A 27,070-nucleotide genomic window follows, 5' to 3' on the forward strand; every position below is an offset into this window, starting at 1 on the left:
CTTAAGAGCAAAAGGGTGGAAGTCGACTTAACACTGTCCCTGCAACTGAAGGATCGCTGGTTTCAGCTCACCCCTAAAAGGGTTCCCCAAAATTTCTTCATTGTTTTGCCCTGTAACCTCATCCACCTTCATTTTCACATTCCCCAAGTAGATTAGGGTCAAGAACATTAGTTAGAGCCCGACTAAATTTAAATCATAGCTGATCACCAGAACCTTAAAATTACATGAGAAACAGACATTTAACCCAAATAATAATTTGATATGCTTGTCAAAAAAGCCAACAAGAGTTCTGGTCATAGGTTTTTTTTTTTTATTAAGACTGACAATTATTAGATTGATGTTCAAGTGCATCCAAAACTTTGGCACTTAAAAGTCAGTTGAGTGTTAGAACAATATACAAGACAGTTTAAGTGCACTTATTAGCCAATCCCAGTCAAACACTAGTGACCAATAGACATGCTGTATATTTAATCAACCTCTTCAATTGTTGGACCAGATGATGCACCAGCACCAGAAGGAGCACCACCAGCACCAGGAAAGCCCCCAGGTGGTCCACCAGCTCCTTGGTATAGCTTTGTAATGATAGGATTGCAGATTTTTTCCAGCTCCTTCTGTTGGTGCTCATACTCATCCTTTTCAGCAGTCTAAAAACAAAACAAGAGAGAGGAAAAAAGATTATACACTGCTTAGCAAGATAAATATTGCTTGCTTACAAAAGTGACGCTCAGACATCCAAGGAAGATTGGCTAACATGACCCATTGCAGAGTTCTAGTGGAAACTACGAATGGTTTTGGTATTTACTTCATCATAGCGAACAGCTTTTAGTCAGAAAAATAAACCACTAAATATTTTACCTGGTTCTTGTCTAGCCAGCTGATAACTTCATTACATTTGTCCAAGATCTTCTGCTTATCATCATCTCCAACTTTTCCTTTTAGCTTCTCATCCTCAACTGTGGCCTTCATGTTGAAGGCATAAGATTCCAAAGCATTCTTTGCTGCAACTTTTTCACGTTGCTGGTCATCTTCAGTTTTGTACTTCTCAGCTTCCTGGACCATACGTTCAATCTCTTCTTTGCTCAAGCGACCTAAAGAAAAAATTAATAACTATTATTATCAATAAAAATTAAAGAACAGACTGGTTTTTAAAAAGGAACGCTCAGACATCCAAGGAAGGTACTTCTGCCAACATTGGTGTAAACCTTCTGGTGGAAACTACGAATGGTTTTGGTAGCTTTCATCACAGCAGAAAGACAATTCAGTTTAATAGTTAGATCAGAGATTTCTTCACCTTTGTCATTTGTGATAGTGATCTTGTTTTCCTTTCCTGTGCTCTTGTCCACTGCAGACACATTCAAGATACCATTGGCATCAATATCAAATGTCACCTCAATTTGAGGCACACCTCGTGGAGCAGGTGGAATTCCTGTCAGCTCAAACTTGCCCAGCAAATTGTTATCCTTAGTCATGGCTCTCTCACCCTCAAACACCTAATTAAAACAAAAAGTTTAAAAGTCAGACCCATCATGATGCACTACTTTGCTTCAAACTGGGAATTCCACAGATCAAGCCACTAGATAGTAAAATGCTTACCTGAATTAGCACACCAGGCTGATTATCAGAATATGTAGTAAATGTCTGTGTTTGCTTTGTTGGAATTGTGGTGTTGCGCTTGATTAACGTAGTCATTACACCACCAGCAGTTTCAATACCAAGTGACAGAGGAGTCACATCAAGAAGCAGCAGATCTTGCACAGCCTCAGACTTGTCACCAGCCAAGATAGCAGCCTGCACAGCTGAAAAATGTAGTGGTAAGAGTGCCAGAAAGACAAAATGGAATACATAATGTGAACAGTGAAGAGAGAAAGAGCTTTTCAATTACCTGCACCATATGCAACAGCTTCATCAGGGTTAATGCTCTTGTTCAGTTCTTTGCCATTGAAGAAATCTTGCAGCAACTTCTGGATTTTGGGAATACGGGTGGATCCGCCAACCAGAACAATGTCATGGATTTGAGCCTTGTCAAGCTTGGCATCTCGCAAGGATTTCTCTACAGGGTCAAGCGTGCCACGGAAGAGGTCAGCATTGAGCTCTTCAAATCGTGCCCGAGTGATGGAGGTGTAGAAGTCAACACCCTCGTACAGGGAGTCAATTTCAATGCTAGCTTGCGTACTGGACGACAGGGTACGCTTGGCACGTTCGCATGCGGTGCGGAGACGGCGAACAGCTCTCTTGTTGTCAGTGATGTCTTTCTTGTACTTGCGCTTGAATTCGGCGATAAAATGGTTGACCATACGGTTGTCAAAATCCTCACCGCCAAGATGGGTGTCACCAGCTGTAGATTTGACTTCAAAAATGCCATCTTCAATGGTCAAGATAGAGACATCAAAAGTACCACCACCAAGGTCAAAAATTAGAACATTTCTTTCAGCACCAACCTATGAGCAAACATAATGCACTTAAAATGAATGACAGATGCAGAAAGCTTTAAAGAATATGCAACAGAATTTTAAGTAGCTATAATTTAAAAAACCTTTTGAAATAGCTAACCCTACATCTATATTTGACACTGCTACAAGTATCAGTGGTTGACCAAAATAACTATTGGATCAAGTTGGGAATGACAAGTACTCAATCCATGTAACAGAGTGCAGTGACAATGAGCTGTAGATTAGATTAGGATTCCCTACAGTGCAGAAATAGACCCTTGCGTCTGACCAAATAATTGGATGTTAAAAAGATAGGATTTACAGCCACTAGTGAATTAGAAGCATTTCATGTTGTACAAACATTCCTGTTGAATTAAGCAACATACTTATCCTAACAGGAAAAGGGAACTAGCAAGTGAATGATGTTAACAAGACAACAATTTCAGCACTAAACAAACTAAAAACTTCCAAGTTATTCAATATCACGTACCTTCTTATCCAAGCCATATGCAATAGCAGCTGCAGTTGGTTCATTGATGATACGCAGCACATTAAGGCCAGAAATAGTACCAGCATCCTTAGTAGCTTGTCGTTGAGAATCATTGAAGTAAGCTGGTACTGTGATGACTGCATTTGTTATAGTCTAGATTAAAAGACAGTATTTAGTCATCAATTTCGATTGTTGAATATTCAAAATGAAAAAACAGTGTAAATAGTACCTTTCCAAGGTAGGCCTCAGCAATCTCCTTCATTTTAGTCAACACCATGGATGACACCTCTTCTGGATAAAAGGACTTCTTCTCAGCTTTGTACTCCACTTCAACTTTGGGACGGCCACCATCATTGATAACATGGAATGGCCAGTGCTTCATGTCAGATTGAACAACAGAATCATCAAATCTGCGGCCAATAAGGCGCTTAGCATCTACAATAAAACAGATTACCGAATTATAGTGTACTCAAGACAATGTTAGTCAGCATGGACCCTTTATCACACCTATCGCAAAACTTTGGCAACCATCATACAAAATATGCAAACAATATGTAAACTTTTACCAATTATTTCAAAGGTCAGCTGTTTGGATATTTCATTCTGTACATTCCCAAGAACCATCATAATCACATTATGAAACATAAAAGTCAATTGCAGAATAGTTTAAAAAAAGTATATTATCAAATCTTAACTCACCAAAGACAGTGTTGGTTGGGTTCATTGCCACCTGGTTCTTGGCCGCATCACCTATGAGCCTTTCCGTATCAGTGAAGGCAACATAGCTTGGAGTGGTTCGGTTGCCTTGGTCATTGGCAATAATTTCAACTTTGCCATGCTGGAAGACACCTACACAGGAGTAGGTTGTCCCAAGATCAATACCAATTGCTGGTCCCTTAGACATTTCACCTGCAAGAGTCAATATTCAGAGCTCAGCTGAAGTCTAAAGTCCACAAATCAGTCATCTGTCACCCTGATGTATAATTTAGGCTTCCAGCAGTTTTATAGCATAAAAATACTTTAAATTATCACTGATATTGTGTTACAACAATCACCCTTTTGTGATAACCCCAGTTACTAACTTGTTGCAACATGACTGAAACAAGTAGCCACACCTTCTAGCCTTCTGTCGACTGCCTGCCAGGAAGACTTGCTGTATTAACAAAGTATGCTGCTGTAAACTTAAGAAATAGCTCGAGATGGGTCAAGCACAGCAAACATATTTGCCTACCAGGACTATGCATCCAGCCCTACCAATGAGAAATGGTGGTTTTTTGGGGGGTAAAAACACGCAAATCTTCTACAGGAAAGCGAGGACTGCATATGCTGGAGATCCAAGTCCAGAGTGTGGTGCTAGAAAAGCGCTGCCGGTCAGGCAGTGACCGAGGAGCTGGATAATCGATATTTTGGCCAAAAGTCCTTCCTGATACATAAATTCTCTTGCCCTTGTGATGCTGTCTGCATCTGCTGCGCTTCGCCAGCGCCACACTCGAGGGCTGCCAAGTCTTCCATTCCAGGAAGGTTAAGTTAAAAATGTGAAGTCTTCTCTCCAAAAGATCGCTATTACTACTTTATTCCTCACCCAAGAAACCACCAGGAGCTGGAGTTAGTCCAAGCAACCCGTTCTTGTTGCATAACACGCGGTCTTTTGAAAGCAATCCCTTGGGGGAGAGAAGAGGTCCCAGTCAGCCCCCCCTCCCCCAAAGCACGTGTCCGGCCGCAGCACGTGGTCGCCCCGGCAAGGCCCCCCCACCAATCAGGAAGAAAACACACTGAGGCCTAAACAGTTTGGCTTTCGCCGAGGCCGGCTTCCGCCATTTCTAGATTGTTCTATTCAAGAGCACTACGTTGCGCTCTTTCAGAGATGCACGGCCTGAAGCATCCAAGCAACACCCCTCCCTCCCTCCCCCCCCCTCCACCGCCAAAACCAGGGGCGCACGTGGAGAATCGACCACCATTTCCTCACAGGAGAGAACAGGAAGGTCCAGATCTCCCATCCAGCTCTCAAGTGGCGGGGGGGGGCAAAATCCATCGTTCTACCCCACACCCACATCACGAAAACCAAACGGAAACGCGGCCAAGAAAATCAAATTAACATAAACACACAAACTGACGCCGTGGCCTCAGGCTAAGAGCCCACTCGCTTCCCCCCAGCTATTTAAATGCGATCCCAGGTCTTGGGCCTTTCTTTTTCCCCTTGAATAACTTGCCTTCTTCCCCCCTCCTGCTTTTACCTGCCGCTCAGTGCCCGGTCTTACACAGAAAGCTGTTGGCAATGTCCGCAGCTCCGCAATGAGAACGAACCGCGCCCAGAATCGCCTTTTAAAGTTCGCTGGAATGTTCTAGAAAGCGGACTGCGTCACCCAGCGCCGCTGGCCAATCAGGCGCCCGAGCCAGGCCGGGTACGTCAGCGGGTGTGGCGGGAAGCCGTACGCGGGCTCTGATTGGCGGACGTTCCGGGCTTCCCCTCCCCCTCCCCCCCGAACTCAGTCAAACCTGTTGGGCCTTTCTAGCACTTTCTGTCCTTACCTCATCTCTCCAACATCCGCATTCTTTTGTTGAAATAATTCTGCTGTAATACGGCGGTCTCATAAATTTACATCTTGTAGCTGGAATCAGAGTATAAATAGTTTCTTGTCATATTTAGACAATGTTCCAATTTTGCATGAGGCACCGAAGTGTGCAAAATATTCAAATAGTTAACATAATTTCTTCTACATTTCTGACTTGAATTGTTCAGTAACGTACTTACGGATATCTTATTAATAAATGTATTTTTGTAAACCTTTGTTTTTATTCACGTATAACTAATCCTGTAAGACCAAACATTCATTGCACATTAAAGGTATTACCATTACTACAAAAAAGTAATTGGATACCATCCAATATTCTGTAGTGACTTCCGAATTCACCAGTTCTCTTTAGTTCTGAAGTCGTCATATTTGACCTTTTGATTTTCTTAAGCATTTTTTTCAGTCAAGATTTCCAACATTTGCAGTATTTTGCTTTTATCTAGCTTTGTCACATTTTTCAGCCTCATGGTTTGCATGATATCTGATTCTTTATTAAATATTTCCAGAAGTTCATGATCTTTCCAAGCTTCTCGTATCCATAACTTTGTCAATAGCTCAACCTGACTCTCTCCACCCCGGAGGCTGTGTGCCTCATTCTTGATGAAGGGCTTTTGCCCTAAACGTCGATTTTCCAAAACCACTTTAATCTTGACTCCAACCAATTGACTACTGGATTAGTGGTGCTGGAAGAGCACAGCAGTTCAGGCAGCATCCAACGAGCAGCGAAATCGACGTTTCGGGAAAAAGCCCTTCATCAGGAATAAAGGCAGTGAGCCTGAAGCGTGGAGAGATGATTCCAACCAATTGATGTCGAATGTGCTGCTGGAAAAGCACAGCAGGTCAGGCAGCATCCGAGGAGCACGAGAGTCCACCGTTCCCTTCCTGATGAAGGGCTTTTGTCCGAAATGTCGACTCTCCTGCTCCTCGGATGCTGCCTGACCAGCTGTGCTTTTCCAGTACCACAGTCTTGACTCTAATCTCCAGCTTCTGCAGACCTCACTTTTGCCTAGTCCAACCAATTGATGTCAACTTTATCTCACTATGGTATTTCTGACATTTTCTACTCCTATCATTTCCACTGTGTTCTGATACAACCACAATTTACTGTCCACATTTTGATTGATTTTCTGAATTACAATCTACTACTTCTGTTTTCCTCAAGACCTTGTAGGTATTATCATTAATCCAAACCATGTTCAACTGACTTGCAACTCTATGTTTGAACCTTTATCAGGTTTCAATCTGTTCACAGCACTGAAATAACCCTAATCAAAATCATAACTAATATCCAACGTTACTAAGGTGAATGACCCCTTCTTATTCTTCCTCACTTATTTGATACAGTTCTTCCAAATTTCACTTCTACTGATATTATACACACCTGATAAGAGTCCTCCTGGTCCACTTACGACCAAAGAATTTTCTGCATTATTTTCTCTTCATACCTTTTACCACTACCTCTGAAATACTTCAAGAATTTATCCTTGGCCTACTACTATTTCTTACCTGCGCTACCCCTCAGCAATTTCATCAGAATATATGATACCAAGTTCCACATGGACTCTTTTTAACAACAGATAGCTGAATCTCATGACCTCACTTGATTGTCTGTTGTCTCTCCATTATGCTGCTTGCTCAACTTTCAGATATGGATGAACAGAATTTTTTTCAACATAATTGTTTTGGTCTGCACAATACGGTCTTCTGACCATAGTTTTCATCCCACCCCGATCATTATCTAAGGGACCCTGGTATGCTATTTATTGCTAAGATGAACTTCCATCTGCTCCATCGCTAAGGTGAACTTCCATCTACTTCACCACAAAGATTATCTTCCTCAGCATTGCCAAACTCTACCCCTGCCTCAAAGCACCTGCTGCTGAAATCCTCTTCTTTTGGTGCCTTCAGACTTACCTGCTCAATTGCACTTTTGACCTTTCACATTCCACTCTCCATAAATTCTTGCACTCAAAACATATACCCTGTTTTGTTCATCAATCACCTAATTGACTTTGGATTGTGGCTGACATCTTTGATTGCAAATCGTATTCCTTGGTTTCACATCTGCCTATGGTTTTACACATCCCCATCTCTTCAACTTCTAGTTCTACAGTGCGGTTTGGCATTTCACTTCAGTTCTGTCCTCTTACTCTTTTCATTTCAATATTGGTAAACAGTTGAAGGAATGGATATTCTCTCTCCTATAACTGAACAAGGGCTCATGCCCAAAACATCGATTCTCCTGCTCCTTGGATGCTGCCTGACCGGCTGCACTTTTCCAGCAATACATTTTCAACTCCGGCTCTCTTAGTTCTACTGCAAAGGAAAGAATCAGTTTAGCCCAGTTGTCTGGATGGTTAGTTTGCAAAGTGGTGTGTTATCAACAGTATGGGGTTCAATTCTTCCACTGGCTGAGGTTACCACAACGGAGGCTCCTTCTCAACTGTCTGCTTGCCTGAGGTATGGTGGCCCTCAGCTAAAATCACCACAATCATCTTTCCATGAGACAGCAGCCCTATGGTTTGTGAAGACTATGGCAACATAATGGCAGATTGAACTTTGAGTACTTGCTCTAAAGTGTCTGTCACTTAACAAATTGTAATGGATTCTATTCCAGTAAAGTACCATTTAAAGGCACTATAAAGATAAACTGGTCTTTCTATCCATTCTTGGGCTATTGCAGGGAAGCCTGCCATTTCTTGTCCACCCCTAATTGTTCTGAGAAGGTAGCTAAAAAGTTCTGAAAAGTTTGGTAAACAACTCCAGAGTAAAAGAGAGTAAACCCCCTTTGAAATGCTACTGGTTTCTCATATTGGCCATCTTGGATAAAGGAAAATATGCTTTTAGCACCTGTCCCCTAACCCAATCTCAAAGTGGTTAGCTTCTATGACAATTCAGAAACATCAAGGTCACCCTTAATACATAGCTGCTATTTATATCCAGATAATTTATAACATCAAACTGCCACAATGACATCTGAATTTGTATTCTCTGGATTATTCTGCAAGCATCCAGAATTGTCAACCAGTAACAATGACCAATATGCTATAGGCCTCTATATCCAAGAGATTTGTAATATGCTAGCCGGTATCACCAGAAACATTTTTGCACAAATAGTTCGACATGTGCAATGTTAGCATATTGAAAAACTGAAACATTATGCATTTGTCACTTTTAGTTACAAAGTAGGCTATAGTTCACTGTTGGCAAGGTTTCCATTCCACTGTAATGTGTTCCACCTTTGGGAGAGATAAATTGAATCACATCTGACTTTACATGGAGATAATAGATTACAACTTTCATAGGTAAATGTGTCATTCCTGGAGGTCATTATCCCCTTGTTTATACCTGTGCTACCATTTTGGTAAATTTTCCAACTAGTCCCACTTGAGTACTCTTTCTGCATAGTCCTACAATTTGCTTTCCCTCCAGGAATTGGTCAAATTACTTTTTAAAATACATTGAATGTTTCAACACCTTTTCAAGCAGTGCATTCCAAATTTTAACATGCCATAAAGAAACATTGATTCTGATTCTCCTGACAACTATAAATCTGTCTCTGCTGGCTGCTAATCCATTAATTCAAAGTTGTGCTCTTATGCAAGGTATAAATTCAAAACTATCATATCTCCTTTTGTCCTTCTCTGCTCTATACCAGAGGTTGGATTAGGATATCGTGCACTTCCTCTCACCCACTGCCCGGGTAGCCAAATGTCTTAAGATGTGAAAATGCAAGGCAGGAAAACATCAGCTAGCCTTTCATGATACCCAAAGCATTGTAACGTTACATTTCTTCAACCTGCTGGATACAAGCAGCATTTGGCAAGCCAAATTAGACATTAGTATTATTGCAAACAGTTTACAATTTTAACCAAGCAAATGTCTTGACAATTAAGGGCTTAGGTAGGATCAAATCTGATAAAGGAGCTTTCCCATGAAAGGAATAGAAGGGCATGTAATTTGACGTCTGGAATAAATTAGCTTTGAAACATTTGCCTAAGTTGAACAAGCTTAGCCCTAGAAAAAAAAAAATGAGAACAATAAGCCATTTTTCATGGCTATGAGGGCTCCATTCTGGAGAACCCCTGCAAATTATGAAATTTAAACAAGCTCTGCACTTGAAAGATAAAAAATTGCATAGACATGGGTTTTGCCCTTAGATGTTGAATTTTAATTTTTTTTTGGCACATAGGTGACCAAAACATCCAAGAACAAATCTACCAGCTCAACAAGCAAGCTTACAAGTGGATAAGGTGAATTTGAGATTTATGATTTCATGGATACTGAAGATTTACAGCATTTATGGAATGTAAATGTCACTGCTTAGTCCAGCATTTACCATCAGTTCTTAATTATTAAAAAACAGTTGAGTCAGATGCAAGACAGGGTAACAATATCTTTCCCTTAAAATGCTTAAAATGAGCCAGGTAGATTTCTAGCAGTCAGCTGAGTACCATGAGTTTGGCTATTTTTAAAAAAAAAAACTAAAGTCAGACTGCTATGGAATTCTGGATCCATTTATTAACAACATTACCATTGCATCAGACTACTAACCCAGTGACATTACTACTACACCGTCAGTGAGGGGAACTTGAAATTTTTAGATGATAGTTTCCAAACTCCAAAACAGAACCTAGAATCCAAAGTCAAAATACTCATGTCTTTAACTGGAAATAAAGATCAGAAATTCCTTTAGTAAAAAGGTCTGACAGAAAAACCTTAACATACTGAGGGCTGTATATGGTGCACATATTGAAGACACTGATTTTGAGCACCAAGGAATCATGATTCAGCAAGTGTATCAGCACAAGGGAGGCAAGTAACCTGGAAGATAAAAATTGTTTAAGCAGATAAAATGTCTTGATAGTAAAAAGGGAATGAAACATTTCAGTCAACTGAGCAAACTGCTCATGAGCTGCTCTGACAGAGGGATTGGTAGGGAGGTGTGGAAGAGGAAGGCTAGGAGAATGAGGAACATTGGAAAGTAAGCTTTTAAGTTGATTTCATTTGACCAATACCTTATATAGTAGCTAGTTAAAATACTGATTTTGCTCCTTACATGAGAAGGATATTTAGTGCAAGTGTCAAATGCCAAGTATGCTTAAGTCATCACTCCTTAAGTGAAAGACAGTAACCATACTTGAAATAGTAATTGGATGCAAAACAAACAAAAAGATTGTGTTGCAAAGATATGAAAGCAAGTGAGGTTCTGGTCAAGCCAAATTAAACAGCTGCAAATACTTGGGGAAAAAAATTCTATTTGGAACACAATTATCCAATGACTTCGAGCAGAAGGGTCACAGATGAAGGACACCTGCAGTTTTATGAAATTGCATTTAGAAAACCCACCCCCTGGCAATTGAAATCTCGGTTCCAATAATTTCAAACTTGCAATACATTGTTCTATTTAGTTTGGATTTTTGTTAAGCAAAGGATATCAAAAGGTGACAAACTATACACATTGAATTGTTGTGTGTGTGGTACATTTTACTTTATTGGCTAGAAAGAACATGCCCAGAGCTCTTGATGGATCCAGAGATTCTGCTGCAAGTATACATGGATCTTGGGGAATACAGGATTCCATTTAGGCATATGCTGTTTAAGTTCACTTGAAAAATGATTACAAAGTACTGGAGGCTTTAAACCTCAGTGCTGTACAATTCCAACTGTCATCTTTACCCAGATGAGATAAAAGGTTAGGAGTGAAGGAAAACAACTTCTGGTATATGTATTGTTCTTTTATTAGAAGACAAGTTTTGAATTGGAATTTAAAGATGCTTTTCAGTCTCATGAACTTTTACACCATATTCAGTTACAGCAGTGATACATTTTGAATTCTTATGTCACAGTACACAAATAACATCCAGTTTCTAGTCTCACTGATTCTTACTGTACATTTTAGTCAACTTCTTCAATGGTTGGTCCAGAGGATCCACCTCCAGGAGCAGCACCAGTACCAGGAAAGCCCTCTGGCATTCCACCAGGCATGCCCCCAGCACCCTGATACAGTTTGCTGACAATTGGATTACAGATCTTCTCTATTTCTTTCAGTTGATGTTCATATTCCTCTTTTTCTGCAGTCTGCAAAAAGAAAAACATTTCACAAGTCAGCATACCATTGAGGTAGTTCTACACACAAAGTGTTCACTAGTTAAATTTTAATCAAATCTCAACTCCAGAATTAAAGATACTCCTCTCTGGAGTAACACAAACATGTTTACAAGCACTAATTAGACATGCTCTGGGTTTATCGCTCATTAAAATTCACCCTCACGCTTTTGGTTCAGTGATGCTTTTCAAAATCAGGGGTCAAGTCTTTGACGGAAAATTAGAATAAAAGCTGCTCTAGTTCAAACTGCTTAATATTTCGCACACCTAGGAATAGGCAATTGCTCGAGTCTGGTTCAGGATAGATTAATTGCAGCAATGTACCTTAACTATTAACCTGCCTTTTGCTCCATGTTTTGTGACAATCTGACATAATACTTCAAAGTGAACTAATCCAGCACATAAGCCACAAGGGCCTTGTGATTTTCAACATTGGGAAAAATCATTTTTCACTCCGTACAGGCCTAGTTGCTAATTTTAGACTTCTGAACTCAAGTACACACAAACCTTTGTACAGTGAACTAAGCATCAACACCACCTCCATTCATAATGAATTTCAACTCAAAACATACTTTGAGACTCACATTCTGGTGAACTTATTGTAGGCCCCCCAAGATCAATGAATTTCAGGCCTAATGCAGTCAATAGAATGCATTTTTCCTCAAGCTGCCAAACAAATCTGTTCCAGTAGACTAGAAACATCACTGCTAAACCTCACTGGATCTAAAAGTCAATTTGCATTTATAGGTTATTAAATGCTTGGAGTTTGTGGACTCCATTAGCAGGACAGCTGGTTTGTGATCAGTCTAATAGCAACAGTGTAGTCTTAAATTTGCAATTTCATTTCTGATCAGGAGATGCATATGCTGAATTGAGCAAAGTGAATAGATGCTTTGTTCAACATTGCCATTGGATGACCCCCAGTTCTGAACAAGGGTTACACCCAAGAATGTTGACTTCACCTGGTGCTGCCTGACTGCTGTGACAGTGATGATGCAGGTAGTGACAAGTTTGTTTTCAGTTTTATCCACATACAGGGGAAAATACCAAATAATTAGAGTGGAAATGGAGATTTCCATCTTCAAAAATGAAGCACTAACTTATTTCAAGTAGAGATGATTGGCTTAACTTCAGGGTCAGGGTCAGAGATTTGAGAAACATGCTAAGATAAGAAAAAAAAGGTGCTTTTCAGTATACAAGGTTCAAAGAAACAAGTTTAAAGGCTTTGCAGAAGAGTTGAGAAAATGTTTAACAAATAAGCAAGTGGGAAAGTCTTGGAGATCATACCTGTTTGGGAGATGGAAACATGATCATTGGCAAAAAAGTTACATGGGCTCTTAAAAAAACTTGCAGATTACACCAAATTAGGGTAGACTGGATTTCTTGAAAGGGGAGCTAGCCACTCTGACAATCAAGCATAGACCTTCTTCAGCAATGAGGAATGTTGACGTGATAACCATGCTTAAAACAGGATTATTTCAGTCTTATTTTACCTGGTTTTTATCCAGCCAGCTAATAACCTCATTACATTTGTCCAAAACTTTCTGCTTGTCATCATCACTGATTTTGCCCTTTAGTTTTTCATCCTCAATGGTAGCCTTCATGTTGAAAGCATAGGACTCTAGAGAATTCTTCGATGAAACTTTGTCACGCTGTTGTTCATCCTCTGCTTTGTATTTCTCAGCTTCCTGGACCATACGTTCAATGTCTTCTTTACTCAAACGACCTGTTGACAAAAATGATGCAAATACCATCTTGGTTATGTGTTGAGATACACTTAATCCCATTTACATCCAGCTAGTGTCAAGCACCACAAAACTAGAAGTTTTATGAAAAAGGGATTCAAAAAAAAACTTTAGTTTCCAAAAATAGCTGGTACAAGTCAGGGTGATTAGTGCTAAAAAGCAGTGGCCTTTTGTCAATGGTCACCTGCAGTACAGACTAAATGCCTGTGCTCCATGCTGTCGTTAGACAATGTTACACTGGTCTTTACACATGCATGAGTATCTTAATGGGCATAAATTTTTCCAGAGTTGATGAACCAAAAAACGTTAGCTATCAGAAAGAGGTATTGGACTCAAAACAAACAGACATCTAAAAATAAGCAATATGATGTGGTCTTTCTTGCAGTTCATAAGAAGAGTGCTCAATGCAGTTTTCCAATTTCAACAGCAGTAATAAAAAGGAGAGATTCAACACCTAAATGTTAAAATTCAACATGCAGCGATTCACCTTTGTCATTTGTGATAGTGATCTTGTTTTCCTTTCCTGTGCTCTTGTCCACTGCAGACACATTCAAGATACCATTGGCATCAATATCAAATGTCACCTCAATTTGAGGCACACCTCGTGGAGCAGGTGGAATTCCTGTCAGCTCAAACTTGCCCAGCAAATTGTTATCCTTAGTCATGGCTCTCTCACCCTCAAACACCTAAATTGAAAAAAAGAACAAAGTCACAAATATTCACAAGTAATTTCTAGGATACAGAATGGCTCAGAATAAAACAGGTAGCAATTTAAGACAAGGAATTTGATAGTTTGTTGTCAGACAACCATGTGGGCAGAGTCCTTGTATTATTTAAAGGTGGAGACAAATTGCTGATTGTAGGGGAAATCATGGGTTACATGTTACAGAGAACATGCAGGAAACTGGACTAAGGGATGTCAGATCAGCCATGATCCTCTTAAAATGGCACAGAAGGCTCAAGGGACTGAACAGTTTATTTCTGTTCCAAGTTCTTATAGTTTAACTAGCTCAGCTGCAATGCTGCTACAATAAACAGTTTGTGAAGTGTGACTACTTTATTCCACAACTTATGGAATTAATTCCAAATGAATATGATCAAAAAAGATCAAAGACTTAAGCCAAGTTTTACATTCCATGACACTGCAATTCTGTTGCTATAAACTGTCTTATGATTCTGCTCCACAACCACTGAAGCAGCACTTCCAAATAAACCTGTTGGATTGTAACCTTTAGTTAGATTTTACCCACTTTGTCCACCCCAGACCAACACCTCCAAAATCAAAACTAAGCTGAGTTTGAATGATAAAACTCAGGTTTGTTATGGTAGTAAGCACTACCCCAGTACCAGATGAAAACCTCATGGTCTTGGTCACTTTCAGAACTATCCCATCGCCCAGAGTCATTTAGTCAGATGACCAGCATGTAAACAGTCCTTTTGGTCTAATGTATCCATGATGACTAGGTATGGTAAATCTAGCCCCATTTACCAAACATTTAGCCAATATCCCTCAACTCTATTCATATACCATCCAGATGCCTTTGAAATGCTGCAATTGTACCAACCTCCACCAACTTCCTCTGGCAGCTCATTCCATAAATGCACCACCCTGAGGTGAAAGTTCCCTTCTCACCTCAAACCTCTGCTCTCTAGTTTTAAACTCACTTATACAACAGCTTAAGATGTAAACCTTAGAAAATCAGGGTGACCAAAACTCCAAATAGAATTCCAAAAGCAGCTTAACCAATGTCATGTACAGCTTCAACATGACCTCCCAACTCCTATATTCAATCCCCTTTCCAATAAAGGAAAGCAATACCTTCTTCACTCCGTTTGCCCATGACTCCACTTTCAAACAATTAATCTACAATCCAAGGTTTTGTTTTGGGCAACATTCTCCAGGACCTTAAAATTAAGGTGTGCAAGTTGTGCCCCACCAAAATGCAGCACCTCACGTTTATCCTTAAACTCCATCTTCTACTCCTCAGCTCAGATCAAGGTTCCATTGTCCTTAAAAAAAAAAAGTCACCTTCTTAGCTGTCCACTACACCTATTTTGATGTCATCCATATTCAAAAATTCAGTAAAATGTATCCAAATTCTATTGGTATCAACCCAGAGCAGTGCCACATCTTAAAACTGACAGTCACTTTGCCCTCAACATGTGTCTTAAACCCATCTGGGTTTCAAGTTCTGCTCCAATACTTGTTGCTTCACCTACCTCTTCAAACTCCTGGTTAAGGTGAGTTTTCGTCCGTCTGTCATCTCCATTTTATTCATCTATCATATTCTACTACACACTTTGTATTCAAAAAGTATTAATTGTTGGTTTCATAGAAATGTATGCCCAAGTATACAGTTTTGAAATAATCACTGCAACCCTTCAAATATTGCATTCTTACCTGGATGAGCACACCAGGCTGGTTGTCAGAGTAGGTGGTGAAGGTCTGTGTTTGCTTGGTTGGAATAGTGGTATTCCGTTTGATTAGGACAGTCATTACACCACCAGCTGTCTCAATGCCCAGTGACAGGGGTGTTACATCCAGTAAGAGCAGGTCCTGTACATTCTCCGATTTATCACCAGCTAAGATAGCAGCCTGCACAGCTGAAGACATTTTAATAGTGTAAACTATTTGGCACCAACATTAGCTCAAAAAGTAGACGCTCTAAACAAGAATATTGCTTCATGATTATGAATACAGAAATACCCAAATGCTTTGTTCTAAGAGAGGGAGATCCCATTTATGGGTTGCTCCATTACATCCAAAAAGTATGACTCCATCTAGATTAAGTTGAAGCTAATGAACTTTCCCCTACAATTATCTTCGAATTAGATTTTATTGTCACCTGTACTAAAGTACAGACATACACCAGTACAGTGAAAAGTGTACTTAGTACTGGGTATGACAAAAGGTATCTAGATATAAAATAGCAAAGACAAACATGAAAAAAAGTTAAACATTTTCTTATTGTACTTAGGACTGTAAAGTACAACATTACAGTCGAGAAGTTAATTCAAGCACCTAATCTAAACTTAAGCAATAAATATTTCCCAAAGAAGATACTAGTTAGGTTACCTGCACCATATGCAACAGCTTCATCAGGGTTAATGCTCTTGTTCAGTTCTTTGCCATTGAAGAAATCTTGCAGCAACTTCTGGATTTTGGGAATACGGGTGGATCCGCCAACCAGAACAATGTCATGGATTTGAGCCTTGTCAAGCTTGGCATCTCGCAAGGATTTCTCTACAGGGTCAAGCGTGCCACGGAAGAGGTCAGCATTGAGCTCTTCAAATCGTGCCCGAGTGATGGAGGTGTAGAAGTCAACACCCTCGTACAGGGAGTCAATTTCAATGCTAGCTTGCGTACTGGACGACAGGGTACGCTTGGCACGTTCGCATGCGGTGCGGAGACGGCGAACAGCTCTCTTGTTGTCAGTGATGTCTTTCTTGTACTTGCGCTTGAATTCGGCGATAAAATGGTTGACCATACGGTTGTCAAAATCCTCACCGCCAAGATGGGTGTCACCAGCTGTAGATTTGACTTCAAAAATGCCATCTTCAATGGTCAAGATAGAGACATCAAAAGTACCACCACCAAGGTCAAAAATTAGAACATTTCTTTCAGCACCAACCTATGAGCAAAAAAATTTGCTTTCAGTGCTTAGTCTCCAACATCCCGTGAATTAAATTTCAAAAGCCATTCCCTGTACAGCTGAATTCTGCAACTAGTTAGAATAAAGTCCAATGACCAGCAAGACAATGTCACCAATTCATGGTGCTGGACAGACAGGGACACCCATGTTTGTCAGGCAGAATACATCAAGTTTGAACAAAATGTGACTGATCATAAACCAAGGCATTCCCTCAAACCCCATCTCCATCCCACTGATTCACAATGGATTCCATGGCTGCCTCAATTCATACATTAACATTCTCTATCTTAGCCTTTATCCAGATACCTTGTTTATTGAAAGCATAAAAACAGGAGTTCACTGCAATTCCCCATTCAACTGATCTCCAGATTCTAATTTAATTGGCTTGACTCATCACATAAGTCTCAGCTCCTCCCAAAATCTACTTAGGTAGATTGAAAGTTAAAACTTGACCTGCAATTCATTCTTCCTCCATCCCATTTTAGAATCTTTATCCCTTGTCATCTACCTCAGACTTGGATTCTAGCCATCAACATGGAGGTGGGGCAGACAAAACGATAAGTATCTTTTAGCTACCTCAAATTTGACTCTCTGAAGTCTTGAAAGATCAATTAGTTTTGTCTGAAGGATCACAATTGTGCCTTCTGGCAAGATTGTGTTAGGGATAACAGTATCAGTAGCATAAACAAAGTCAGCTATCCGTCACTTGTCGGAGCTTCCTGGAACATTGCTACTTTTTAGACAACCAGTTGGATACCAAGTTAAAACAATTTGGAAGTGGATTTGGAATTCAGTGCTTGAATGGACAGGACACAAGTTAAATTTGTATTTGTTCCCACAACAACGATAGTACTAATGTTTAGTGTGATAAAGATTATTCTGCTTCTCAAAATGTACAATGGGATTTTTCAGTTCCATGTGAAAAGTAAGTGTTCCTAGTATTGTTTCACTTGAAAGACAGCATCTACCAGTGCATCACTCCCTCAGCACTGATTTGGAGAGCTTAAAAGGCAAGCCTGATTCTGATCCCACAGATGTGGGTATAAGAACACTGATTCAAGCTCAGCATTACCAAGTATTTCATGTCAAATAAGCTCCTGTTGACAGATGGATCTAAAGCTGTTAGAACATGCTACATGACAGAAAGAACCCCAAAACCTGTACATTATGTAATGTAACAGAACATACCTTTTTATCCAAGCCATAAGCAATGGCAGCAGCTGTTGGTTCATTAATAATACGGAGAACATTAAGACCAGAAATTGTTCCAGCATCCTTAGTTGCTTGGCGTTGAGAATCATTGAAGTAAGCAGGTACAGTAATAACAGCATTAGTGACAGTCTGCAAGGGTGAGAATACTTTATCAATGACATTCTCTCATTTGGAAAGTTTGCTTCAGTTTAAGTGCTTAAATTAATCTTTAGCCTGTACTATCCTAAAAGTAAGAAGTTAATGTTACTTATTTTCCTACACTGTACCCAAGATTTTTTTTTAATACCCAAGTATCTTTGTTCCCAAGATGGATCCAGTAATGGCAACATTGTACACATGTACTTCTGGACATGACAAACTAATTCTTTAAAAAATATTGCCATTCATAACTTAAGGTTGGTTCATTTGTGTAATGAAAGCACTTTCATGAGCACAAACACATTGTGGAACCTTGCATCCCTATTCAATTACCAACTGCTTTCTACACAGCCTATTTATTGATGTTCATTTTCTACCTCAAGTTACACCCAACCTACTAGCTGTTCCTAGTTTCCCTAAAGTACTCATTTACTGATTACTTGATGAAGTATAACTCTTAAATCCAATGTTTAAAAACTTGTATCTCCCATCTGAGTACAGTTCTATTTACACATTAACAGCTGTAATAGACACGGATTAAGAATGAGCCATCTTTGCTTTAAAAAAAGTTATTCATCCTTCATATTCTAAATCTCCTCACTGTTCAGTTACCCTAAACAGAAAACTTCAGCTTCTTTCATGTCACTTTCCACACTAGATATCTTTCTTCTGACAGACTGGCCCTCAACTGACTGCCTGCCCTACTGTTCCCAGTCTAGAATCTAGACATGGGAGACATGTTATAACACCTCAGGTATATTATGGGACTCAAACCTATACCCTCTGGCTCAGAGAGCTAGTAACAATGCTCATGAACTCTTTACCTCAATTCCCAAATACCATTAATATGCTCTTTGCCAGCTGAATGGCCAGATTTCAAAGCATTCCCTTTTTATTTCCACTTTGACCATAACAAAATGCTTTTGATATAACATTAAGAAAAGGAAGTTACAATAAGTCTAAATAAAAATTTGCCTGAATTATCAAAACTAACATTGCATGTTTTGACAAGTGTCTATAGGTGACCAAAATAGAAACTCTTGGATTTACTGATCAGTGTATAGATGTAACTCAATCCCATATTTAAAAGACGTTATTCATTATAAATTGCAAGTCCACTTTAACTGCCCACCTGCTTCTAATCATTAGTCCTCAATTCAACCATAATGAAACAAAGCAAATATTTTTAAAAGTTAGGTTCAGAAGTGGCCAGGAAAAGAAATACCAAGGTAGGGTTTAATCACAAGTTGTTACACACCTTTCCAAGGTAAGCTTCTGCAATTTCTTTCATTTTTGTGAGCACCATTGAAGAAATTTCTTCAGGGTAAAAAGATTTGTTTTCTCCCTTGTATTCCACTTTAACCTTGGGACGACCTCCATCATTTACTACATCAAAAGGCCAGTGCTTCAAATCAGCTTGAACTACAGTGTCTTCAAATCTGCGTCCAATCAGGCGCTTGGCATCTATTAAATTCAAATCACATTAGCCAAATTAAAACAAAATTAAAATAGATCACTTAGCGTGGAAATAGGCCCTTTGGCCCAACAAGTCCACACGGACCCTCCGAACAGCAACCCACCCAAACCCATCCCCCTACACCTAAACTGTGGGGCAACTTAGCATAGCCAATTCACCTAACCTGCACATTTTTGGACTGTGGGAAGAAACCGACGCAAACACTGAGAATGTGCAAACTCCACACAGACAGTTGCCGGAGGTGGGAATTGAACCCGGGTCTCTTGTGCTGTGAGGCAGCGGTGCTAACCACTGTGCCACCCATATAACAAAATAATAATCATTCCTCCCACACAGCAATAAGTCATCAGGATTCCTGATAATAGCTTGGGCAGTAATCCATTAGTCATCGAATCCCTGTAGTGCAGAAAGAGGCCATTCAACATGCACTGGCCCTTTCAGAGTATCCCACCCCATACCGGTAATCCTGCATGGCTACCCCACTGAACTTGCACATCCCTGTACACTACAGGGCAATTTTTAGTGCAGCCAATCCATCTAATGTGTTTTTAAACCATGGCAGGAAACCACAGCACCTGCAAGAAATCCATGCAGACATGGAATATGCGCAAACTCAATACAGGCACAGTCAACCAAGGCTGGAATCAAGCCTGGACCCCTAAACATGAGAGGCAGCAGTACTAAACATTGAATAATGGCGGACATAGGTGGCACAACGTGGGGTCTTATAATAAACCAATCTTTAATCCCACCCACATGGAATAAAGGACACCCTTCTCTCAATCAGGGAAACCAACACTTGTGCTAATTCCCTAATAGATGGAGTTAAAAGTAGCAAGTGTTGAATCAAAGAATGGATGGTGTTACCCAGACTGCATTGTTTTTAAAAAAAGTGTGATGTCTACCCAGTAGCTTGATTGGATTTCACTTGGTTAACCTAGTTAAATCCAATAAAAGGTTAGAGAAAGACCAAACTATAATTTTATATCAGAAACAAGATGCATCTTGTATTGCAGAATCAGCACAAAACAGGAAAGACTTCTTCCTGGTATCAATGTCACTTCTTTTATAGAACTCACCAAAGATCGTATTGGTTGGGTTCATTGCCACCTGGTTCTTAGCTGCATCACCAATGAGTCTTTCAGAATCAGTGAAGGCAACATAGCTTGGAGTGGTTCTATTGCCTTGGTCATTGGCAATAATTTCAACTTTGCCATGCTGGAAAACACCTACACAGGAGTAGGTTGTCCCAAGATCAATACCAACAGCTGGTCCCTTAGACATTTTGTCTGTAAAAAGAAAGTTTGAACAATTGTGGCTGTTTCTTCAGTTTTGATTTGATAAAAGTATTCAAGATCATGAGGGATCTAGACAGAGCAGAACAAGGGTGATTCAGAATACAAGATTGATCAGACACTGAAAAGGGACAAAAAAAAAGACAAGTGAACACCCCATGATTTGCTACTTAGAGATGGCACAAATTCAGGGTCTCCGTGCTGCAGTAAATTCGATTTTCAAGTTCATTGAAAAAAAGTTAATAGCTAACAGGAATCAAATATCACTAATCTTAATTAATAAGATGCTGAAGAGACTACATATTACTTTCACACCTCCCTGCTTTAAGTAAAACCAAGTCTTAATACCTATCCATATCAGCGTCATCCAACCATTGCACAACAAATAATTTACCAAGATGAAATCAGTGAACAAGACCTTGATCTCCTATTAGGATAGTATTATTATACATTAAATAGTTTAGTTTATCACCACCAATTGGAAATCTAGTTCTGGAAAAATTAAGTTTTCTAATCAGATTTTTAAAAAAAGTCACTAATAAAAGTAATTAGAATATAAATGTGGGATTTGTTTGGTAAAATTAAAAGCAGAGGAATACATTTTGAATAGTCTTAAGTCTTGGAACAAGCGACAATTAATTGCTGAATGGGGCTTAACTCAGGTTCTTGTTCAGTGTCATTTAAATGTGCACGTAACATATCTGAACATCTATGCAGATAATGCACATTAACATGCCGCTCGTTTGCGGTTTTTAAATTGGATTATATTGATTTGGAGGGCAAGTCAAAGACAGAATGTGCTGCTTAAAACGTTCCAAAGTGAGACAGGGATTAATTACAGCTCCCCCCCCCTTCGGGTTATAATCTTTCAGACGCATTATGAATTTAAAAGCGATTCCAATTCTATGATGATATACTTAGAATATTTCACACAAGGCTGGGTTGAAACGATTAAGAATTACTATTGACGACATTAAGCGTTTTGTGAACAAACAAGTTAGCTATGAAAAAAACCCATATACTTAATGGACGAATAAGTGAAAGCGTTCGGAGATCGACAACACTTGGATGAAAAGTGGTGACTCGTTATCACAAGCTTCGCGAACTAAATTATTTTATCAGAACAAAAAGCATACCGCATCAAAACTGTCAATTAAACAAAAAAAAAAGGTTGATCACAGAAAGTGCTTAAAAAACCCGTAACCAACCTATCAAACTGCGAGGATCCTTAAAGCTTAATTAGACATTTTAAAAGAAAGTATCACTCAAATTCATATCAGTGTGGCTAAGAATAAAAGTCTGGCTCATTGAAAGATGCTGCAGGATGTAAGATGCTGCTGAGGTCAGGATTGTTTCTTCACAGCAAAGTCACCTCCTCACCTTCACAAGTCCGCAACAGCTATAACTAAACAAGTTAAACCATCACGGGGGAAAGAAACCAGTTCTTTGTCAATTGATTATTTATAAGAATAACATATATACGCACAGGATAAGTATGAAGCATTGAAAGGACCGTTATCTAGGAAAAAAAAATGATTCAACAGCCTCATTATTGACGCACCACATTTGGAGATGAGCGAGCAAGAAACAATACTTACTCCCGTTGGAAAAACAATATTTTTTTTTAAAAAAGCAACCAACTGCAACTCTGCTTCTTCAAGTGAACAAACAATAAATGCTACCCCTGCTCTGCCGGCTCACACTGCAGCTCACAGCGTCTTTTCTTTTGCCAATCACCACAGAAGCTTCTGGAAAGAACCGGAACCTTCCAACCAATCAGGAGCGCCTTCTCCGGCCATGGCGTCACAGGATCCCGCCCCTAATTGGTACCCAATGGCCAATAGGAAGGAGGATCCCGCCCTCTCCCCGGTTCTTGGTGCTGAGCGGGCCCCGCGGGTTAGCCCCATCGGTCCATCTGGAAAGATCCAGAACCTTCGCCTCAATTAGCTGAGTGGGAACAAAGAAAACGAGCTTGAACGAACCGAAATATTTCTTCAGCAGCAATGGAAAAGAAATTCTATTGGAAAGGTTTCTCACCCACCTCCCTCCTCATTCGAAGGAATGAGATAAGCAAAACATCTAAATAGAATGAAGGAACGCTGATGTTGGAATCTGAAACAAGAGCAAAAACATTTTCCATCAATTTCTGATTTTTTTGGTTGGCAAGCAAAACACATGTTTGACGGATTAGATTTTTAGTTGCATCCGAAATCAAGGAAATTTCATATCATAATTGTACCATTTTAAGGTATGCCCCAGCAGCTCTGACCAGTGCCAGACTTTAAATGGTGCAATTATTGACGACTTTAATTCTATATGTGTTATATTTCGAAACTTTACCAGCTCCATCTTGAGCAGTTTCACAATTTAATGGTTAGCGTTGAAGTCATTCTGGTTTTGTCCTCACGTTTAAATTTTGTAGCTGCATGACACTCACAATAAAAGTGTCTCCCAACTCTGCCGTTTCCAAGACAGAATGAAAATCGAGGTGGACTACAGTTCAAGGTGATGACATTAGACCAGGGCGTCGTTAATAGGATTGAATGTGAGATTATGTTTGCAGTTTCAGAGCCTGTGATATGTGATTAACAAGTGAATCACGGGTGCAGACGCAGACGGATCTTTCACATGGAGAATATAATACAAAAATGGGATGCCTTGTCTTAATAGAAATGCAATGATTGCCAGCACCACGATCTAGATTGAACTGAAACTGACACCAGAAAATGGATTTAGCTACAGCAGCCGGTAGGCTTCATTCATCAGACCATGTGGACTAAAACTATTTTACTTGTCTTGGATTCTGAGAAGGGTAGCTGCTGCTTCTCTCCTGCTGAAATGCCAAATTGCAGATTCAATGTTCCAACTTAAGGCTGTAAAACAATGTTGTTCTTAATTTATTTGTTTTTTTTCCCTTCTATCCAGTTCTTTTAATTCCAAAAATGGGCCGATTAAAGTCTGGCATTCAATTCCATCTACAGCATCTCACCACAGTACCAATATTTTGGCACTGATTATTTACTTCAAGTGGAACCAGACATTCAACGATTGAGCAAATTAATGTTCAGCCAGTGCAGGTCTCACTCAATATCTGCGTATAGAGTCATAGAGATGTACAACATGGAAACAGACCCTTCAGTCTAACCATGCCGACCAGATATCCTAACCCAATCTAGTCCCACCTGCCAGCAACCGGCCCATATCCCTCCAAATCCTTCTTATTCATATACCCATCCAAATGCCTTTTAAATGGTGCAATTGCATCAGCCTCCACCACTTCTTCTGGCAGCTCATTCCATACACGTACCACCCTCTGTGTGAAAATGTTGCCCCTTCGGTCTCTTTTATATCTTTCCTCTCTCACCCTCAACCTATGCCGTCCAGTTCTGGACTCCCTGACCCCAGGGAAAAGACTTTGTCTATTTATCCTATCCATGCCCCTCATAATTTTGTAAATCTTTATAAGGTCACCCCTCAGCCTCCGATGCTCCAGGGAAAACATCCCCAGCCTGTTCAGCCTCTCCCCACAGCTCAAATCCTCCAACCCTGGCAACATCCTTGTAAATCTTTTCTGAATCCTTTCAGGTTTCACAACATCTTTGCGATAGGAAGGAGACTAGAATTGCACGGAATATTCCAACAGTGGCTCAACCAATGTCCTGTACAGCCGCAACATGACCTCCCAACTCCTGTACTCAATACTCTGACCAATGAAAAAAAGCAGACCAAGCGCCTTCTTCACTATCCTATCTACCTGCGACTCCGCTTTCAAGGAGGTATGAACCTGCACTCTAAGGTCTCTTTGTTCAGCAACACTCTCTTGGACCTTACCATTAAGTGTATAAGTCCTGCTAAGATTTGCTTTCCCAAAATGCAGCATCTTGCATTTAGTCTATATCTTCCATATCCTTTTCCATAGTAAATACTGATGCAAAATACTCGTTTAGTATCTCCCCCATTTTCTGCGGCTCCACACAAAGGCTGCCTTGGTGACCTTTGAGGGGCCCTATTCTCTCCCTAGTTACACTTTTGTCCTTAATGTATTTGTAAAAACTGTTTGGATTCTCCTTAATACTATTTGCCAAAGCTATCTCATGTCCCCTTTTTGCCCTCCTGATTTCCCTCTTAAGTATACTCCTACTTTCTTTATACCCTTCAAAGGATTCACTCGATCTATCCTGTCTATATCTTACATAGGCTTCCTTCTTTTTCTTAACCAAACTCTCAATTTGTTTGGTCATCCAACATTCCCTATACCTACCAGCCTTTACTTTCACCCTAACAGGAATATACTTTCTCTGGATTCTCGTTATCTCATTTCTGAAGGCTTCCCATTTTCCAGCTGTCCCTTTACCTGCGAACATCTGCCCCCAGTCAACCTTTGAAAGTTCTTGCCTAATACTGTCAAAATTGGCCTTTCTCCAATTTAGAACTTCAACTTGTCGATCTGGTCTATCCTTTTCCATCACTATTTTAAATCTAATAGAATTATGGTCGCTGGCCCCAAAGTACTCCCCAGCTGACACCTCAGTCACCTGCCTTGTCTTATTTCCCAAGAGTAGGTCAAGTTTTGCACCTTCTTTAGTAGGTACATCCACATACCAAATCAGAAAATGTTCTTGTACACACTTAACAAATTCCTCTCCATCTAAACCCTTAACATTATGGCAGTCCCAGTCTATGTTTGGAAAGTTAAAATCCCCGACCATAACCATCCTATTATTCTTACAGATAGCTGAGATCTCCTTACAAGTTTGTTTCTCAACTTCCCTCTGACTGTTGGGGGGGGTCTATAATACAATCCCAATAAGGTGATCATCCCTTTCTTATTTCTCAGTTCCACCCAAATAACTTCCCTGGATGTATTTCCGGGAATATCCTCCCTCAGCACAGCTGTAATTCTATCCCTTATCAGAAACGCCACTCCCCCTCCATACTGTACATCTCTATGACTCTACGACTCTTGCCTCCCTTTCTATCCTTCCTGAAGCATTTGTATCCGGAACATTAAGCTGCCAGTCCTGCCCATCCCTGAGCCATGTTCCTGTAATTGCTATGATATCCCAGTCCCATGTTCCTAACCATGCCTTCCCTGTGAGGCCCCTTGCATTGAAATAAATGCAGCTTAATTTATTAGTCCTACCTTGTATCTGCCTGCCCTGACTGTTTGATTCACTTCTGTTCTCAACTCTACCAGTCTTAGATTGATCTCTTTCCTCACTATCTCCCTGGGTCCCACTGCCATCCCTCCCCCACCTTACTAGTTTGAATCCTCCCAAGCAGCTCTAGCACATCTCCCTGCCAATATATATAGTCCCCTTCCAATTTAGGTGCACACCGTCCTTCTTGTCTCTTCTGCCCCAAAAGAGATTCCAATAATTATTTGTTAAAATCAGTTTATGTATTTTTATAAGATTTATTTCACATCGTAAAACTGATAAACCAATGATTTTTTTCTTGCCTTTCTCATTGTCAAAATTTCAGTTCAGTGGCAACAATTGCTCTCTCAAGTACCCCAAATATCTTACTTTTACTATCTTTTATTTGCTTGAAAATAGGATAATCCAAATGTATAAAAATGAAAGGTCACTGGACCTGAAACATTAACTCTGACTTTTCTCCACCAATGCTGCCAGACCTGCAGAGATTTTGTAGGAATTTCTGTTTCTGTTTTTGTATAAAAATGACATCCATTTTGTTACCTGAACGGAACACTGATGTTTTTCGATTATATAGTTCTTTAATCTTCGAAGATAGTTCAAGTATATTCATCACTTGGTGAGAGAAGGCCGGACGAAAATAGCTTTACCGTTTTAATTCATGGAAAACTGAACATATGGAACACCAGGTTTGATCCGACTCAAATAACTTGATCAGTACATCTTCGTATTGTGTAATAATGCAAAATAAAGTACATGCCATACAAGATGATGCTAACTTCCAACAAAAT

At 39.9% G+C, this 27,070-nt stretch overlaps 2 protein-coding genes across 3 annotated transcripts; both read right to left on the minus strand.

The window, feature by feature from the left end:
- Window positions 1–287: 287 nt before the first annotated feature.
- LOC140494155 (heat shock cognate 71 kDa protein-like) lies at window positions 288–5,294 on the minus strand. 2 transcript variants are annotated; one of them, XM_072593224.1, is made up of 9 exons: window positions 5,154–5,294; window positions 3,619–3,828; window positions 3,149–3,354; window positions 2,920–3,072; window positions 1,883–2,438; window positions 1,594–1,796; window positions 1,292–1,490; window positions 856–1,088; window positions 288–644 (listed from the first exon to the last, which is right to left on the minus strand). In XM_072593224.1, the coding sequence occupies exons 2-9, from the start codon at window positions 3,821–3,823 to the stop codon at window positions 468–470; spliced, it is 1,932 nt and encodes a 643-aa protein (XP_072449325.1). In that variant the 5' UTR covers window positions 3,824–3,828; window positions 5,154–5,294; the 3' UTR covers window positions 288–467. The 2 variants fall into 2 exon arrangements, with proteins under 2 accessions (XP_072449325.1, XP_072449326.1); XM_072593225.1 differs by lacking the exon at window positions 5,154–5,294 and adding an exon at window positions 5,130–5,152.
- A 5,921-nt stretch (window positions 5,295–11,215) lies between these two features.
- LOC140494156 (heat shock cognate 71 kDa protein) lies at window positions 11,216–22,875 on the minus strand. The gene is made up of 9 exons (XM_072593227.1): window positions 22,719–22,875; window positions 20,905–21,114; window positions 19,607–19,812; window positions 18,187–18,339; window positions 16,422–16,977; window positions 15,747–15,949; window positions 13,833–14,031; window positions 13,094–13,326; window positions 11,216–11,573 (listed from the first exon to the last, which is right to left on the minus strand). The coding sequence occupies exons 2-9, from the start codon at window positions 21,107–21,109 to the stop codon at window positions 11,391–11,393; spliced, it is 1,938 nt and encodes a 645-aa protein (XP_072449328.1). The 5' UTR covers window positions 21,110–21,114; window positions 22,719–22,875; the 3' UTR covers window positions 11,216–11,390.
- Window positions 22,876–27,070: the final 4,195 nt, after the last annotated feature.

Source organism: Chiloscyllium punctatum, chromosome 23 (assembly GCF_047496795.1).
Source record: "Chiloscyllium punctatum isolate Juve2018m chromosome 23, sChiPun1.3, whole genome shotgun sequence".
Taxonomy (NCBI): domain Eukaryota; kingdom Metazoa; phylum Chordata; class Chondrichthyes; order Orectolobiformes; family Hemiscylliidae; genus Chiloscyllium; species Chiloscyllium punctatum.